The sequence below is a fragment of the Dromiciops gliroides genome, chromosome 4 (genome assembly GCF_019393635.1).
Source record: "Dromiciops gliroides isolate mDroGli1 chromosome 4, mDroGli1.pri, whole genome shotgun sequence".
In the NCBI taxonomy this organism is placed as follows: domain Eukaryota; kingdom Metazoa; phylum Chordata; class Mammalia; order Microbiotheria; family Microbiotheriidae; genus Dromiciops; species Dromiciops gliroides.
In genome coordinates, this window is record NC_057864.1 from 161,730,932 (window position 1) to 161,746,116 (window position 15,185).

The 15,185-nt window shown below is 42.6% G+C and overlaps 2 protein-coding genes and 1 non-coding gene across 3 annotated transcripts; 1 reads left to right on the top strand and 2 right to left on the bottom strand.

The window, feature by feature from the left end:
* Positions 1–731: 731 nt before the first annotated feature.
* Positions 732–803, bottom strand: TRNAM-CAU. Its single transcript has one exon. It is a non-coding gene; the product is annotated as a tRNA-Met (tRNA).
* Positions 804–1,014: 211 nt separating this feature from the next.
* On the top strand, positions 1,015–10,726 carry ILF2 (interleukin enhancer binding factor 2). Its single transcript, XM_044004482.1, has 14 exons — positions 1,015–1,161; positions 2,408–2,467; positions 4,134–4,176; positions 4,784–4,888; positions 5,409–5,486; positions 6,247–6,349; positions 6,806–6,871; positions 7,147–7,263; positions 7,890–7,968; positions 8,237–8,324; positions 9,382–9,443; positions 9,537–9,651; positions 9,872–9,962; positions 10,161–10,726. The coding sequence occupies exons 1-14, from the start codon at positions 1,157–1,159 to the stop codon at positions 10,319–10,321; spliced, it is 1,173 nt and encodes a 390-aa protein (XP_043860417.1). The 5' UTR covers positions 1,015–1,156; the 3' UTR covers positions 10,322–10,726.
* A 281-nt stretch (positions 10,727–11,007) lies between these two features.
* On the bottom strand, positions 11,008–13,424 carry SNAPIN (SNAP associated protein). The gene is made up of 4 exons (XM_044004485.1): positions 13,239–13,424; positions 12,928–12,974; positions 12,395–12,513; positions 11,008–11,663 (listed from the first exon to the last, which is right to left on the bottom strand). Exons 1-4 carry the CDS (start codon positions 13,379–13,381, stop codon positions 11,562–11,564), a joined length of 411 nt encoding a protein of 136 aa, XP_043860420.1. The 5' UTR covers positions 13,382–13,424; the 3' UTR covers positions 11,008–11,561.
* Between the last annotated feature and the right edge of the window lie 1,761 nt (positions 13,425–15,185).

Below are 15,185 nucleotides of genomic sequence, written 5' to 3' on the forward strand. Positions count from 1 at the left end.
GACTCTGCCCTTGACAATCCATCTTCCACACAGCTGCCAAATGGTTATTACTAAAGCAGAGGTCTGAGAAAGTCACTAAAATCCTCAAGAAGCTTCAATGACTCCCTGTTACCTCTAAAATAAAATGCCAACCCTTCTGTTTGGCATTTAAAGCTCTTCACAAGCTGACTCCAACCTAGCTTGTCAGGCTTCTGAAGCATTAAGTCCCCCTCTGTCACCCTCTCTTATCAAACAGCATTATTTATTTGCTGTATAAATTCTATCTCATGCTCTTCTGGTTCCCTTTAAGGCTCAGTTTAAGAGCTGACTTCTGCAAGAGTCCATTCCTGAATCCTTAACTAGTAAGTACTATGCTTGGCACATAGTAGGTGCTTAATAAATGCTAGATAAAATTAATTCTTTGCTCAGTCTCTTTGTCACTTTAATTTATTCCTGTTGTTTCAGTTTTCCTTCCAGTCATTCTATTTTTTCACAACATGCCTTGGGATTCCACTCTTTTTCTCTTTAAAGCCTACAACTTCTGGGCTTCGGTCTTTTCCCCTTTTTGCTTCTGGTTTTCATCCTCTCCTGCCTTTAACGCTCATATTTATGTGGATTAAATTCAGGCAAATAACGTTACAGTTTGTGTTCGAAACTATCGCTTTTCTTTTACAAGGTAGTGGGTGGGGGAAAGTTCACGTGTGAAATTGATAAAGACAGTTGGTGCATTTTCCAAGAAGAAAAATTATCTCTAGCAGAGGATGGTTTCGATCCATCGACCTCTGGGTTATGGGCCCAGCACGCTTCCGCTGCGCCACTCTGCTAGTTAGGTAAGGATGTAGCTAAGGCCTATACAAAGAGTGTAGAACGCTGTTTGTATGTGCGTGAATATTATGTGATTCTTCCTGCAGCGCCTCCTGCTGAACGTTCTACAAATAGTTCTCGTCACCGCGTCCCGTCAAGTTGATTCTCATTGGCCGTTTAGTACAGCAGGATCTCCCAATGGCTGATAATGCTGCTTGCCCGGGGAGACCAATGAGCGTGGACGATGGAATGACGCAGGAGCCAATAGCGACTGGTCTTGTTGGAACGTGCCGGCAAGCGGCCTCTCCGGTTGTTAGCTCCTGAGAGGAAGGGGCGGTTGGCGGGGCCTCCATTGTTCGAGACCGTGGGAACCATGAGGTGAGGCACCGGGGGGCTCCAGGGGAAATCTGGAGTGGGGATTGAGGATCAAGGCCGGAGGCATTGAGGCCAGAGCACCAGGAAGCTGGAGGTTCCAGGAGTTGGCCGGATCCCAAGATCCCTTAGGCCGGGTGGGGGAAGGATGGACTCATGGCAGAGCACAGAATTTTGTTGGGGGATGGGGAAACCCGGGGGAACTCTTACCTCTTAAGGTTAAGGGACTCGAGTCCCTTGTCTTAGGGGAAAGGGAAGGTAGAGCGCCTGGAGTCTTTGCCTCCGGTGACACCTCCTGCAAGGAAGCCTTTCCCGAGTTTTTCCCATTCATCTTCTCTTTATCTTCAAGTTATCTTGCAAGGCAGTAATAGAAATGGAAATCTCATTCGAGCGAAATATAAAATAGTTGGGACTAAATCTACCACAAACACAGAATATTTGTATGCAAATTTAATTACAGAGTGTTCGTAGACATAAACAACAACAAATAGCTGGAGGAATATTTAGTGCTTATGGCTGGGCCCTGCCAATATAACAAAAAATATTACCGAAGGTAATTTACGAGTTTAGTTCTATACCAGTCGAGCTATCTACGCCCGTATTCCCTGGCAAAAAGAATGTAAGATCCTTGAGGGCTAGAGCTGCTGCTATTCTCAGCATCCAGACCTGGAGCAGGGAACCCCTTGTACCTATGATTTCCTTGTGGTAGGGAACTCACAGTAAGACATTTCCCCTCCTAACACAGGTTGCCACCAATTAGTTTTAGAGAGTTGTCAACTGAAGAAGTTGAGGGACTTGTCCAGCGTTACACAGCCAGTATGTATCTCAAACAGGTCTTGGATCCAGGTATTTCTGGCTTCTTTATTTACCTGGAGTAGCTACTTCTACATTAGTTTTTTCTTGGACACTGTGGTGCGGTTTTTTTTCATATACTGCCAGATGCTGGGGATGTATTGGTGGAGTTTGTGTAACTTTTCTCTTTTAATTTTCTTTCTTAATGCCATCCTGGATAGGGCAAGCAGAAGGGATGTATTCAGCCATAAGCATGATGTAAAGACACAAGATATCAATAAAAAAGATTAAAAAAAAATAAATGCTTGTTGAGTTGAATGTTTGAGAGGTTGGGTAAGCGGAGTAACTCGTTTAATTAAATGGAATCATAACATGGGGATGGGAGAAGGTTTGGATCAGCCTATGGTGAGGATGTGATTGGTTTCTTCGCTGCATAACAATGTGCTTCTCTTATTTGTAGGGGTGATAGAGGCCGAGGTCGTGGAGGGCGCTTTGGTTCCAGGGGAGGACCTGGAGGAGGGTTAGTACCGCTTTTGAGTATCAGATGGGTTTGTGTCTTTACAAGCTGGTTGTTTTTTAGTCCAAGGCCTCTTACAATAGAGGCTTTGGCATGGGTAAATAAATATTGCTTGCTCTTTACGAGGCCATACTGTGGCTGAGACAGCTCTCCCCTTTTGCTCTTTCTGTGACACATGTATCCCCTTTCTGTACTCATTCACTTTGCCTCTATCCAAGTTCAGGTCCTTATCGCATCGTCCCTAGGTAATTGTAATAGCCTCATAATTGGTATCTCTGTTTCTAGGTTCTCGACTCTGTCATCTGCAGCAGCCAAATTGATACTCCTAATTTACAGATCTGATCATGTGACTCCCCTATTAAATCTTTACTATTTTCATGTGCCTCTATATAATAAAATGCAAACTCTGCTTCAGTATTTAGAGCCCTCCACAATCTGGCTCCCTGTAACCTTTCCAGTCATTTCATATCTGCCTTTTCTAGTCAAATTGGCCTGCTAGCTATTCTCTCTCTGTGTACAGCATTTCATTTCCTACCTCTGTACCTCATTTCACTCTGCCTTTTCTAGTCAAATTGGCCTGCTAGCTATTCTCTCTCTGTATACAGCATTTCATTTCCTACCTCTGTACCTTCACATAGGTGGTTGTTCTCTGTTCTCTGGACCGTTTTCTCTCTTCACCTCTACTTCTTAAAATCCCTTGTTTCTTTCAGAGCTAAATTCAAGAGCTACTCCTATAGGTCTTTCCTAATCCCTGTCTCTCTAGTTAATATCTTCTCCCCTCTTAATATAACTTTTGAACATGTTGTAGTCATCCCCCGTACCACCACCCCCCGCCAAGACATTTGAAAGTGGGCTTGGTTTAACAAGTGCATATCACAGTATCTTGCATATGTGTTTAATATTTGCTAAATTGTTCCCCCGTGGGTTGATTTTGGTTCCATTCCCCACCATGCTGAGAGATACCTCAGATGGCTCTGTTGCCAGTTCAGAGCAGTAATTTACAAAGGTCTCTAGTAGCTACAGAGATGTTATCTCATTAACTACATATGGATGGTAATACACATCCTGGAAACTATAAACTCAGTGTGGTTGGGTTGTTAGGAAGCTAGTATAAATTTTTAATGTGTCCTATTGAAAAGTCTTTATACAATGCTACAGATGTTTTGAGCATTTAATATTTAATCTTTTTTGTGGGGGGGGGCAGTGGGGATTAAGTGACTTGCCCAGGGTCACACAGCTAGTAAGTGTCGAGTGTCTGAGGACAGATTTGAACTCAGGTCCTGAATCCAGGGCCGGTGCTTTATCCACTGTGCCACCTAGCTGCCCCAATATTTAATCTTATCAGAAAAAGGTGTAGGCAGACAATGCTAGATGCCACATATAAATTAAGAATCTTAAGTTCTGTATTTCTAACATTTGCTTTTATTTTCTTAACAGTATGCAGAATTTGGTATTTATTTAAGTGTGGATATGATACATGTCATGATAAAGGGATAGATTTGGCTTTTACGGGGTAGCAAAAATGAATGTTTTTCTTATTTAAAAAAAGACTTTTTACTAATGCCTTCTTTATTTTACATATGCTTTCTCTTTTGCAAATATGTCAGAAAGTCTAGTTCTTCTGGTTATTGGAAATGACATTTCCCCCCCCCTCTTTTTTTTTTTAAAGGTTCAGGCCATTTGTGCCACACATCCCATTTGATTTCTATGTGGTGAGTTTGGTTCTTTGATTTAATTTTGGTCTCCCACTTTTGCTTATCATAATTTTAGAGACAGCCATGGTCCTCTGGTGTATAGTCACAAGTTCATTTGGGCAGAAATATGGTTTTAGGGAAGGGGCTGATGTCCACTTGTATTTTACACAGAAAGAGGTTGTGGTGAGAAGGTACAACCTTGGCTGATATTGGCAGAAATTCGTGGTACTGTCACTTTTGTTTTTGCCTTTCTGGGCACCTTGAGTTCTCTTTTCCTTGACCATCTGTTAATAAGATGTCATGATATTTTGGAAGATAGAAATTGTTGATTTTATATAAAATATTACAATAGGATTTTATTGCCTTTATTTCTTTTAGATGTCTGGTAGAATATAGTAACTCCTTCCCAGAATTTTGTGTATATTAATTTGTTTTTGTGGGGCAATGGGGGGTTACACAGCTAGTAAGTGTCAAGTGTCTGAGGCCGGATTTGAACTCAGGTCCTCCTGAATCCAGGGCTGGTGCTTTATCCACTGCACCACCTAGCTGCCCCATGTGTATTAATTTGTATCTCTGTAGCAATTGTTGTGATTCCTATTATCATTTCAACTTATTTCTGCTTCAGTGTGAAATGGCCTTCCCTCGAGTCAAACCTGCACCTGATGAAACTACCTTCAGTGAGGCCTTGCTGAAGAGGAATCAGGACCTTGCTCCCAACTCTGCTGAACAGGTTTGTTCTATGGATCTTCCCAATGTTTTCTCAGACAGTTTACTATGAATAGCTCAAGATGGTGTTGGGAATAGTTTCAGAGACTTACACTTGGTCGTTCCTCAACTTTTTCATTTTGAGTAGAAGAAGGTATTGAGAAGAAAGAAGTGAATTTGATTTTCCTGTAGTGTAGGTCCAACTATGTGTCTTTCCTACTCAGTAACTCTATTGCCTCTAGAATCAAATACAAGTTATATTTAGCCTTTAAATTACTTCAGAATGTGGCCTCAACCCATCTTGTTTACCTTAATTATACATCACTCTTCTTGTACTCTGTATTCCAGCCAAACTGAAATTGCTATACTATCTATAACAATTGACTCTTGATCCAGATCCCAAAGTAACAAGTTTTTTTTCAAGTCCTGATACCTGGGATTGTCACCCATAATGTCTAGTTCAACTATTCAGGTGCTGTTGACATACTTTTGGTGATTTTTTTTTTTATAGAACTTGGGCTTTTATATTTCATGTTGTTTTTCAGGCATCCATCCTTTCTCTGGTAACAAAAATCAACAATGTTATTGACAACTTGATTGTGGCTCCAGGAACCTTTGAAGTGGTAAGTTTCTGTTGATTGGGTTCCAGGAGAGAGCTAGCCTTAGATCTGTGGCAGTTTCCTTGCGTCTCTTTTCACCTTATAGCTAGCTTTTATAATGTTTTACATGTTACCTTATTTGATCACAACAATAACGTGATATTATTTCCACTTTACAGATATAGAAACTCAGGCTAAGATAGCTTAAAGTAAGGGCAGCTAGGTGGCGCAGTGGATAGAGCACTGGCCCTGGAGTCAGGAGTACCTGAGTTCAAATCTGGCCTCAGACACTTAACACTTACTAGCTGTGTGACCCTGGGCAAGTCACTTAACCCCAATTGCCTCACTAAAAAAAAAAAAGATAGCTTAAAGTGATTTGCCTGGGGTCACACAACTGGTTTTTGAGGCAGGATTTAAACTCAAGTTTTTCTGATTTCAGGTCCAACACTATCCACTTATACCACCTAGCTCCCTCTGAGGAAAATACAGTGGAATCTCATTAATGTTCTTGGTGTTGATTGACTGGATGAATATTAGTATGACAGATTATCTGTGATATATGAAGCTTTCATATACTTTTTACTTATAGCAGGATTTTTATTTTGCCTTTTTGCTTTTAAGATAGTATGTCTTAATCTTGCTAATAATAGTGGATCATATAATATGTATAACATAATACTATGTAAAAAAATGAAATTAGATGTTTTTTCTTCCCTCTATACTTTTGTGATTTCAAAAGTTCTTTTCTGTCTGTTGATATTAACCCTTCTCCCCTTTCCAACAGCAAATTGAAGAGGTCCGGCAAGTAGGATCTTACAAGAAAGGGACAATGACTACAGGACATAATGTGGCTGATCTGGTAGTGATCCTGAAGATCCTGCCAACATGTAGGTGACAAGCTTCTTGGTCCTGGGAACCAGCTGGGGCTGGGTTTGAGACACTGGAGTCTCAAGGTCCAAATTGCTAGAAAGATAATTTGAGGAAGAGAGGAACCTGGGGATCTTGGAGGAGAAAAGGGAAGTTGTGATTATTTAATTTGGAGGGAAACTAGGGCATCAGGAATGTTGTCAAGTTAATAAATACTAACTGAAAAAAGTAGAGAGCTTGGAAATAAAAATGGGAATGGAATTTGTGAAATGTAACTGGGTATTGGTGGGGGGTGGAGGCTGGAATGTTTTGAGCTGTGAATGTATTGCTTGTCAGGACTAGAGCTTTCTTTTCTGCATTTTTATATAGATAATCCTTTCTAGGCATGGTGCATAAGTCAAGTGCTAGGTGATCTGTAGAAATAACAGGTTGTGGTATTAGAGGGTTATTTATTTTCTCCTTTTCCTTTTGTCTAGTGGAAGCTGTTGCAGCCTTGGGGAACAAAGTGGTGGAAAGTCTTAGAGCACAGGATCCTGCAGAAGGTTTGGCTTTATTGTAGAATATATATATTGAATTCTCATTGGTGTTGAGCACTGTATAATACAAATCATTTAGCAAACAACCATCAGTAAGGGACAGTTGGGTCTCAGAGGCTGTGAAAATTGGTTCCCTGGCTCAACCAACTTCAAGCTCTTCGTTCTGAATCCTTGTTCTGAACTCTGTTACAGAATTACTTGAAAAGATGCCCCCCCCCCAAACCTCCTCTCTTCCATACTTTGCCCAATTGATAGACAGTTTAATTTTTTTGTTTCTTCAGTTTTGACTATGCTGACCAATGAAACTGGCTTTGAGATCAGCTCTGCTGATGCCACAGTGAAGATCCTTATTACAACAGTGCCACCTAATCTTCGAAAGCTGGACCCAGAATTACATTGTAAGTCAAGCTCCTCCTTGGCCAGGGAATTTTGAGGCCTAGAAGCATTGGGTATAGGTGAGCTTGCTGTTTGCTATTCAGCATGTTCTCTCTAGTTAGTGTTTGACTCATCCCATGACTGAAGAAGTTACTGAATTTCTTACATACCTTCTTTTTTGTTTGTTTGTTTTTTCGGGGCAGTGAGGGTTAAGTGACTTGCCCAGGGTCACACAGCTAGTAAGTGTCAAGTGTCTGAGACTAGATTTGAACTGAGGTCCTCCTGAATCCAGGGCCAATGCTTTATCCACTGCGCCACTTAGCTGCCCCCTCTTACATGCCTTCTTACGTGATATTTGCAAATATTGAGTAAGTATACCTGCCTATTAGGGAAGTTTTAGAAGTGAGAATATATATGAGAGTGGTTTGAAGGCTGAATAGGAAAGTAATAAAGGAAATGTTTGGGAAAGTTTATAATTTAGAAAGTGCAGTAGCTATCCTGCTCCCTAGGTTGAGAAATCAAGGAGTGAGCAAATTGAGATGTCTTCCTTTTTCCCAGTGACTTAAATTTTGTGACAGTGGAATTAGGTTGCTTACAGGACAATGTGCTTTTTTAAGATGTCAGCCTGATCCTTCTTTTTCTTTCCCAGTGGACATCAAGGTTCTGCAGAGTGCCTTGGCAGCTATTCGGCATGCTCGCTGGTTTGAAGAGAACGCTTCTCAGTCTACGTAAGTCACTCAGTCAATGAAGTTACCTCAGTTCTTTTGTCATTTTTTTATCAGCAGTGATACAGGGCTTGTAAAGGGTGGTAGAAATCCCTGAAATTGACTCATTTTTTTTTCTTCCCAGTTCCCTGGGCATGTTATTTTTACTTTATGCAACATAAGAAAAAATGAAACTTGTTAGTGTTAACTCCTTCAAAACTTGTACCTAGTATTTAAAAGGTTAGGATCCAATATATTGGCCCTTCTGACCTAGGGTTCCTTTTCCCCTTAGTGTGAAAGTTCTCATCCGTCTACTGAAGGATTTGAGGATTCGGTTCCCTGGCTTTGAACCTCTCACACCTTGGATCCTTGACCTTTTGGTAGGTGAAGAAAAGGGCACTTGGGTTTTTGAGTTTATACTACTTATAAGAGCACTTTGATTAGAGTTAGAAAGATCAGAGTTTGACTATTACCTCATATATTTATTATGATCTTTGTCAAGTTACTTTACTCCCTTAACCAGTTTGGTGGTAATAATAGTACCTACACCTTATAGGTAGGATCAAATGTGATCATGCATGTATCAATGTAATGCATTTTCGCAACACCTTAAGGGTTATATAAATGGTAGGTATTGGTTATCATGTGCAAAGCACTGTGCTAGCACACTGTGGAGAAAGTATAGCTTTTAGACAAGACAGTATCCTCCTCTCATAGAGCTTAGTGTCTAATAGGAAGATAACACCAACTCAGAGAACTACAATATGTTGTGGAATGTGTATCTTAGAGGATGCAATGTGAGATCTGAAGTAGGTATTCATTCCTGACCAGGGTGGGTGCATCTGAGAGAGGAGAGGAGGCATCAGGCACTGGAAGGGAACTTTAAAAAATGTTAAGAATGTAATCCAGGTTCAGAGACTGCAGCCTAAGCAAAATGAAAGAGCAAGTGAGCACAGTGTTTTCAGGGGCAGAGTGAGCAAAGCTGGCTAGAGTCTAGAAGGCGTGGAAGTAACACGAGAGAAGACTGGAAAGGTGGTGGTATCAGATGGTGTCATCAGTGTTGGAGGCGCAGGGCAGGCAGTTTGAACTTGACTCGACTTAAAAGGGACTAGGGCACAAACACCAAGGCAACAGCTATGGCTATTTATTGAGAATCTCAAAAAATTAGTTGATATTAAGTCAGACTGTGGACAAGCAAATTAAAACTATAATCCATTGTTGATACTCAGTATTATGGACAGAAGGGGTGTAAGGATTCTTTGCTGTCAAGGCATAGCTACTTAGAAACTATTTTTTTAAAAGCGGTACATTTGAGAAAGATTATTTTTGCTCATGATTTGTCTCATCTACTGTACCATGCTGACTATAGGTTAGTTTAAAGGTAAATATATCGGTTTGGTTCCAAATTCTTCCTATCAAATGTTTTGTCTTTTCTAGGGCCACTATGCTGTGATGAACAACCCTACCAGACAACCCTTAGCCCTCAATGTGGCTTACAGGTACAGAGCTTGCTCTTAGGAGCTACTCTGATTTCCTTAAAGTGAGTGATGACCTATCTTTGCCAACTCTTAACACTTTTCCTTATGTCCTAGGCGATGCCTTCAGATTCTGGCTGCTGGGTTGTTTCTTCCAGGTTCTGTAGGGATTACTGACCCCTGTGAAAGTGGTAACTTCCGAGTCCACACAGTCATGACTCTGGAACAACAGGTAATGAAATGATAAAAAATTATGTGGAACCTTAGCCCTCCTCCTAGTCACAAGTCATTTACTTTTAGTCCTTTACTAATTTGGGGGAATGCAATCTTTACCAAGGGGCCAGTGGAGGTAGTCATTAAAAGTAGACTTCAGCTGTGGCCCCTCATTCCATCCTGAATAGTGTGAGGTTGGCAGGCACCTCCTGATTATCTTCATTTTCGTTCCCATTCAGGACATGGTATGCTATACGGCTCAGACATTGGTGAGGATCCTGTCACATGGAGGATATAGGAAGATCCTTGGCCAGGAGGGTGATGCCAGTTGTGAGTATCTGTTAGAGCTAAGTGCTTCTTACTGAGTCTGGATGGCAGGTCGGCTTTTGTGCTATTGAGGAGACATCCAGACAGAACTGCCAGTGTCTTAAGATGGCACAAAAGGGTTATTAGCATTATCCCACAACAAAGCATTCTCCCCTATTTGGCTGCCTGAAGTGGCCTTAATTTTACCTCTTTCCATTTTAGATCTTGCCTCAGAAATTTCTACCTGGGATGGGGTGATAGTAACACCTTCTGAAAAGGCTTATGAGAAGCCTCCAGAAAAGAAGGAAGGTGAGGAAGAAGAGGAGAATGCAGAGGAGCCACCTCAAGGAGAGGAGGAAGAGAGCATGGAGACCCAAGAGTGATCCCTTCTGTTTTTTTCTGGGCTGCCAAGGCAACAGGATTCTTATATGGAGCCTGAGTGGTGGCATGTGTGAAAGTGAGGGGATCATGGGAAGGAAAAAGAAGGCTGAAAACCCTCTGAAAGCTGTGGAGAAAGAAGCATTGTCTTGTAGGTGATTTGATTCTCTCTTGACTGGGCTACAAGAATCTCACTTTTGTAGCCTAGGCTACAAAGGGAAGGTATCAGCCTTCTGTGCTTTGTTCTTTTATAGATTTACACACCCATAAGCCCTCTACAGACCAACCAACTCTGGAAACCCCACTGAGACCAAAATCTTCCAGAATTTTTTTGTTGAAATTATTGTGAACTGTTAGTGTCTGAAAGTTGTTGTTTTAATTTAGGAGCTATTAAAAGTGTTTCCTTCTAAGGTTATTTTCTTTTCCTTGCTGCAGCTTACAATGTTGGAACTTTACTTGGTTTTGGTGTTTGCTTTACAGTCTTCCTGCCAAATTATGGCTTGGGAAAAGAAAAGATTCTAATTCATTATAACACTCCCCTCTCAGTTCGCTCCTTACCCCCAAAAAAGTTTGAAGTCATGGTTGGAAATTTGACTGATTCCAGGGAGAAGCACAGAAAATCTTCTGTCTTCAAAAGCTTGAGAATCTAGTCCCCACCTACTATCATCCTGGAGTAAACCTAAATACAGGATTACAGCATTAATACTCTGACATTTATTGAACTATACAGTTACAGAATTGCTGCTGTGGCAGCTAAAAGCTAGTGCAATCAACAGAAGGGTGGGTGGGCATGGCTTCCTCACCAAGATCCTTCCCCCCTCAAGTCCTCAGTGCAAGCATGGGAAAAAGTAGAAGTCACTGTGAAGGAAGCTGCCCAGGGACCAGCAATTTAGCACCTAGCAGGAACAATGCCACCCAGGGTCAGCGGTTCAGGGTGCTGGGTGCATCTGGAGTTTGCAGCTTTCCCTTTTATAAACCTGCACTCTTTATAAACAAGAATACTTGTGAACCAATTCTCATAGAACTTTTTAAACCTGGATTTAGGCAAGGGGCTACTTCTGGGGTTCCAATCTAAATGGGTTAATCTAGCTCCAAGTGCTCAGAACACAAATGACAAAGCAGCTGTTTACATACTCCTTGTCCTTTCCAGGTCAGTACAGATTGAGGGTCTTCTAGAGACACAGTTGAAGTCTAAAGTTGAAACAAGGCAATTAGCAGGATTCCTGGTTCGAGTTCTGAGAAGCATTATTTGCTTGGGGAACCAGAAGGGTAGCCTCCTGACTCTAGCATGGCTCGCCGTCGAACTGTCTCCTTGGCAACACTGTGGTTCAACCGCCTCAACCGCTCCTGAAAGAAGGAAAAAACTGGGTTCTGGCAGCAGGATAAGAAGGACCTAGGAGCTCAGATTTCCCTAAAAGCCCTTTGTATCACCTAACTTCACAAAGTCAAGCTAAGTTTGACACTAGGAATGATAACTTCCAACTTTTTGGAGATGACCTATGTTTTAATTTCTGATCCCTGACCCCCTAAAATAGCAATAATTGGAGTGGATGGAGTCAGAGAGGCCTAGGTTCAATTCCTCTCATATGTGAGCTGGATGACCAAAGATACCTCAGTATCCCCAGATAATCCTCAGATTAAACATTACAAGTGAAACGCCAATCTAGATTTGCAGAGGAATTTTTTCCATATCATTGAGGTTTTTTTTTAAGTGAGGAAATTGGGGTTAAGTGACTTGCCCAGGGTCACACTGCTAGTGTCAAGGGTCTGAGGTCGGATTTGAACTCAGGTCCTTCTGAATCCAGGCCCGGTGCTTTATCCACTGCGCCACCGAGCTGCCCCGAGTTTTCTACACTGATGAATTTACAGGTCTGATCCTGGAAATCTCTCGGAGTCAGTGGTCCTTGGTCTGAATCCTAACCTGGCATGCAGTTTCCTCCATAAAATGAAGGGGGCTGTTTCTACCTTTTAAATCTTAACCACTTTTATGCATATTTTAATAGTTTGGAAAACTACCACCTCGTATACTTGGAGGTGACAGATCCCTAGGATGTTACCAAATCGTGAGATTCCCTTACTTGAGCATTCTGTAGGATGTTATTAACTAAGACAACCCGTCTCCTGGCGTTGAGGAGCTTCTTCACGTAGGGATCCAGGTCCAAAGCCACTTTCTGGTCTTCATTGATTCTGCAGAGTTCTGGAGGGCAAATGGGGGGAGCCCGTGAGAGAACCCACTGAGGCAGCTTTGTGGCTGCCTCAGTGGAAGTGGGTGTGTTGCCATTGGGGCTCAACCACTAGAACAGGCTTTTTTTTGGGGGGGGGTAGGTAAATGAGGGTTAAATGACTTCCCCAGGGTCACACTGCCAGTGTCAAGTGTCTGAGGTCGGATTTGAACTCAGGTCCTCCTGAATCCAGGGCCAGTGCTCTATCCACTGCGACATCTAGCTGCCCCCTAGAACAGGTTTTAATTCGGGCGCCTGGGTCGAGGAGCAGGGAAGAGGGGGCAGAGGAAATGCAGGCCCAAGAACAGGGTTGGGTACCAAAATATGGGGGACTGGAAAAAGGGAGGGGTGCGTGGCGTAGCGGGACCCGGGGGCGTCCGCTCACTCACCTGTGGCCAAATTGTCAATCTGTTCCCGTAGCTCCACCTGACTTTCCCTGAAAAAGGGGCCAAAGCCCGGTCCGGTCAGTCTCCGTCGGCTAGCCCAACGCCCCACAGCCTGGTCTGGGCAGAGAGAGGCAGAACCAAGCGGACGACTGCAGGCCTCCACGCTCCTGCCCCGCCCTCTCATCCCCTTCCCGAGGCCCAGGTGCGGCCTCCAGCCCTCGGCATTTCCTCCTCCCCGCCCCCTCTTCAGCCGGCCCGACAGACCCGCCCCCTTCTCACGCCCCGGGAGAAGCCAAAGCCCGCCTCGCTCACACCGAACCGCGTGCACATGTGAGTCGAGCTGCTGCACGGCGGGACGCAGGAACTCCAGCAACCCTTCCGCAAACAGGTCTCGGCCCGACGGTCCCGCTACTGGCGTGCCGGCCCCTGACAGCGCGGCGGAGCTAGCCCCGGCCATCTCCTGCACTCAGTGAAACCGGAAGCCCTCGCTAGGGCCGCTGGGAACCGACGAGATCCCTCCGAAAGACGTCGTCCGCGAGGGGGCACCTGGAAAGCGCCGTCTTCTCCATGGGCGCTGGGACTTCTGGGAAATGTAGTCTCTGGGTTTTAAAGAGGATGTGATGGACCGCGCCGAGATCAATCGGATATCCAGTTTTCCGCCAGACACACAGGCTCTGTAATTCGTTTGCTTTATGGGATTTTGAAGTTTGTTTTTATTTTTGTTCATATCTCTTGTTTTTACATCCACCTACATTTTCCTTATAACATAAACATTTCAGCAAAATTAACCAACATATGGGGGAAAAAAATCTGATGTTCGTTCAGTCTTTGACAATCATAGTCCCCCCAACCGCAAAGAAGCAGAGTTGGGGATTGTGAAGAAGGGGTATGTCTTCTTGATGTGGGCTGGAATTTGGGGTCAAATTGATCGTGAGTCATCCCAAAAGAATTACAAGACTCAGTGATTCAGTTTCCCAAGTTTTATTGCAATGCTGTGGGTGACCACAGGGAGAGAACCAGAAAATTGGAAAAGTATCTCTCGAATAAGGAAAGACATTTATATTTATAGTATGGATACATTGATTATCAGTCTCATTATAGTAATCTCCACCTTGGGGAGGTACAAGGGAGGGCCTGTCCTCATTATAATATTCTCCACCTAGGGGTGTTACAGGGGAGGGCTTATCCTAATTTGGAATTCCTGGAGGTCCTAAACCAACCCCCGAGGCAGGTATCTTTTTCATTGGAGGAGTGTTTGGGGGGGTTTACACGTCATAAAGTAAATCTGGGGACAAATTTGGCCTTTTCTGCGCATGTCTCTTTCTGATTCCCATGGCTAGCTTCAAAATATAATCATTTTTCATTAGAATTTCTATAGGTTGTCTTTTTCCTTTATTGTTATTTTCACCTGACCCGTTTTGGTCCGTTATGGATATTGATCACTATGAGTACAAGAACCTAACATAAGTTACCCATTAACTGGGATCTGACTCCTTTTTAGAGCTAATATCTGTACTAGAGCTTGGGTCTTAGATTTTTCTATTAACCCTTTTTTCACCTCCTACATCATTCTCATAGGTTTGGTCATGATTTCCCAGGATTCACTTTATGTTGTTGGGCTTTTTATTTACTTTGTTCTAGTCACCAGGTGTATTATTTTCCTGGTTCTGTAGGTTTTGTAGACTAGACTAAGTTTCTCTCCAAGGACTATTTCCTTCAGTATGCCAAATATCAACCCATCAACTAGTATTTATTAAGCACATACAATGTGCTTGGCATTGTGCTAGATACCAGGTAAGATACAAAGACAAAAAAACCAAGCAATCCTTGACTTCAAGGGAAGGGAAAACCAGGGGAAACAACATTTACCTAAAAACAGTACAGGCATACCTAGTTTTACTGAGCTTCGCTTTATTGCTTAGAAGATATTGTGGGTTTATTATTTTTTTGGTGTTTGTTTTACAAACTGAAGGTTTGTGGCAAACATTTTCTAACAGCATGTGCTCACATCGTGTCTCTGTCATATTTTGGTAATTCTCTCAATATTTCAAACTTTTTCATTTTTATTTTATCTGTTATGGTGTTCTGTTATCAGTGATCTTGATGTTACAATTTTAATTGTTTTGGGACTCCAAGAACCCCACCTATATAAAACAGGAACTTAATCTATGTGAGGAGTATATGTCATGTGTCAAAGGCTCATTTATTGTCATTCTGGAGAGAATGGGCAACCACAGTATGCAGCTGGTGGGTGCAAAGAA

Bases quoted from the DNA above. Each gene is read 5' to 3' on its own strand.
- ILF2 (XM_044004482.1), top strand. The intron at 4,177-4,783 runs GTGAGTTTGGTT...TTTCTGCTTCAG, and splicing joins TCCCATTTGATTTCTATGTG to TGTGAAATGGCCTTCCCTCG. The intron at 9,652-9,871 runs GTAATGAAATGA...GTTCCCATTCAG, and splicing joins TCATGACTCTGGAACAACAG to GACATGGTATGCTATACGGC.
- SNAPIN (XM_044004485.1), bottom strand. From the start codon at position 13,381: ATGGCCGGGGCTAGCTCCGCCGCGCTGTCAGGGGCCGGCACGCCAGTA. The intron at 12,514-12,927 runs GTGAGTGAGCGG...TTTGCCCTCCAG, and splicing joins GATTGACAATTTGGCCACAG to AACTCTGCAGAATCAATGAA. The intron at 11,664-12,394 runs GTAAGGGAATCT...TCCTTCTTTCAG, and splicing joins ACATCCTACAGAATGCTCAA to GAGCGGTTGAGGCGGTTGAA.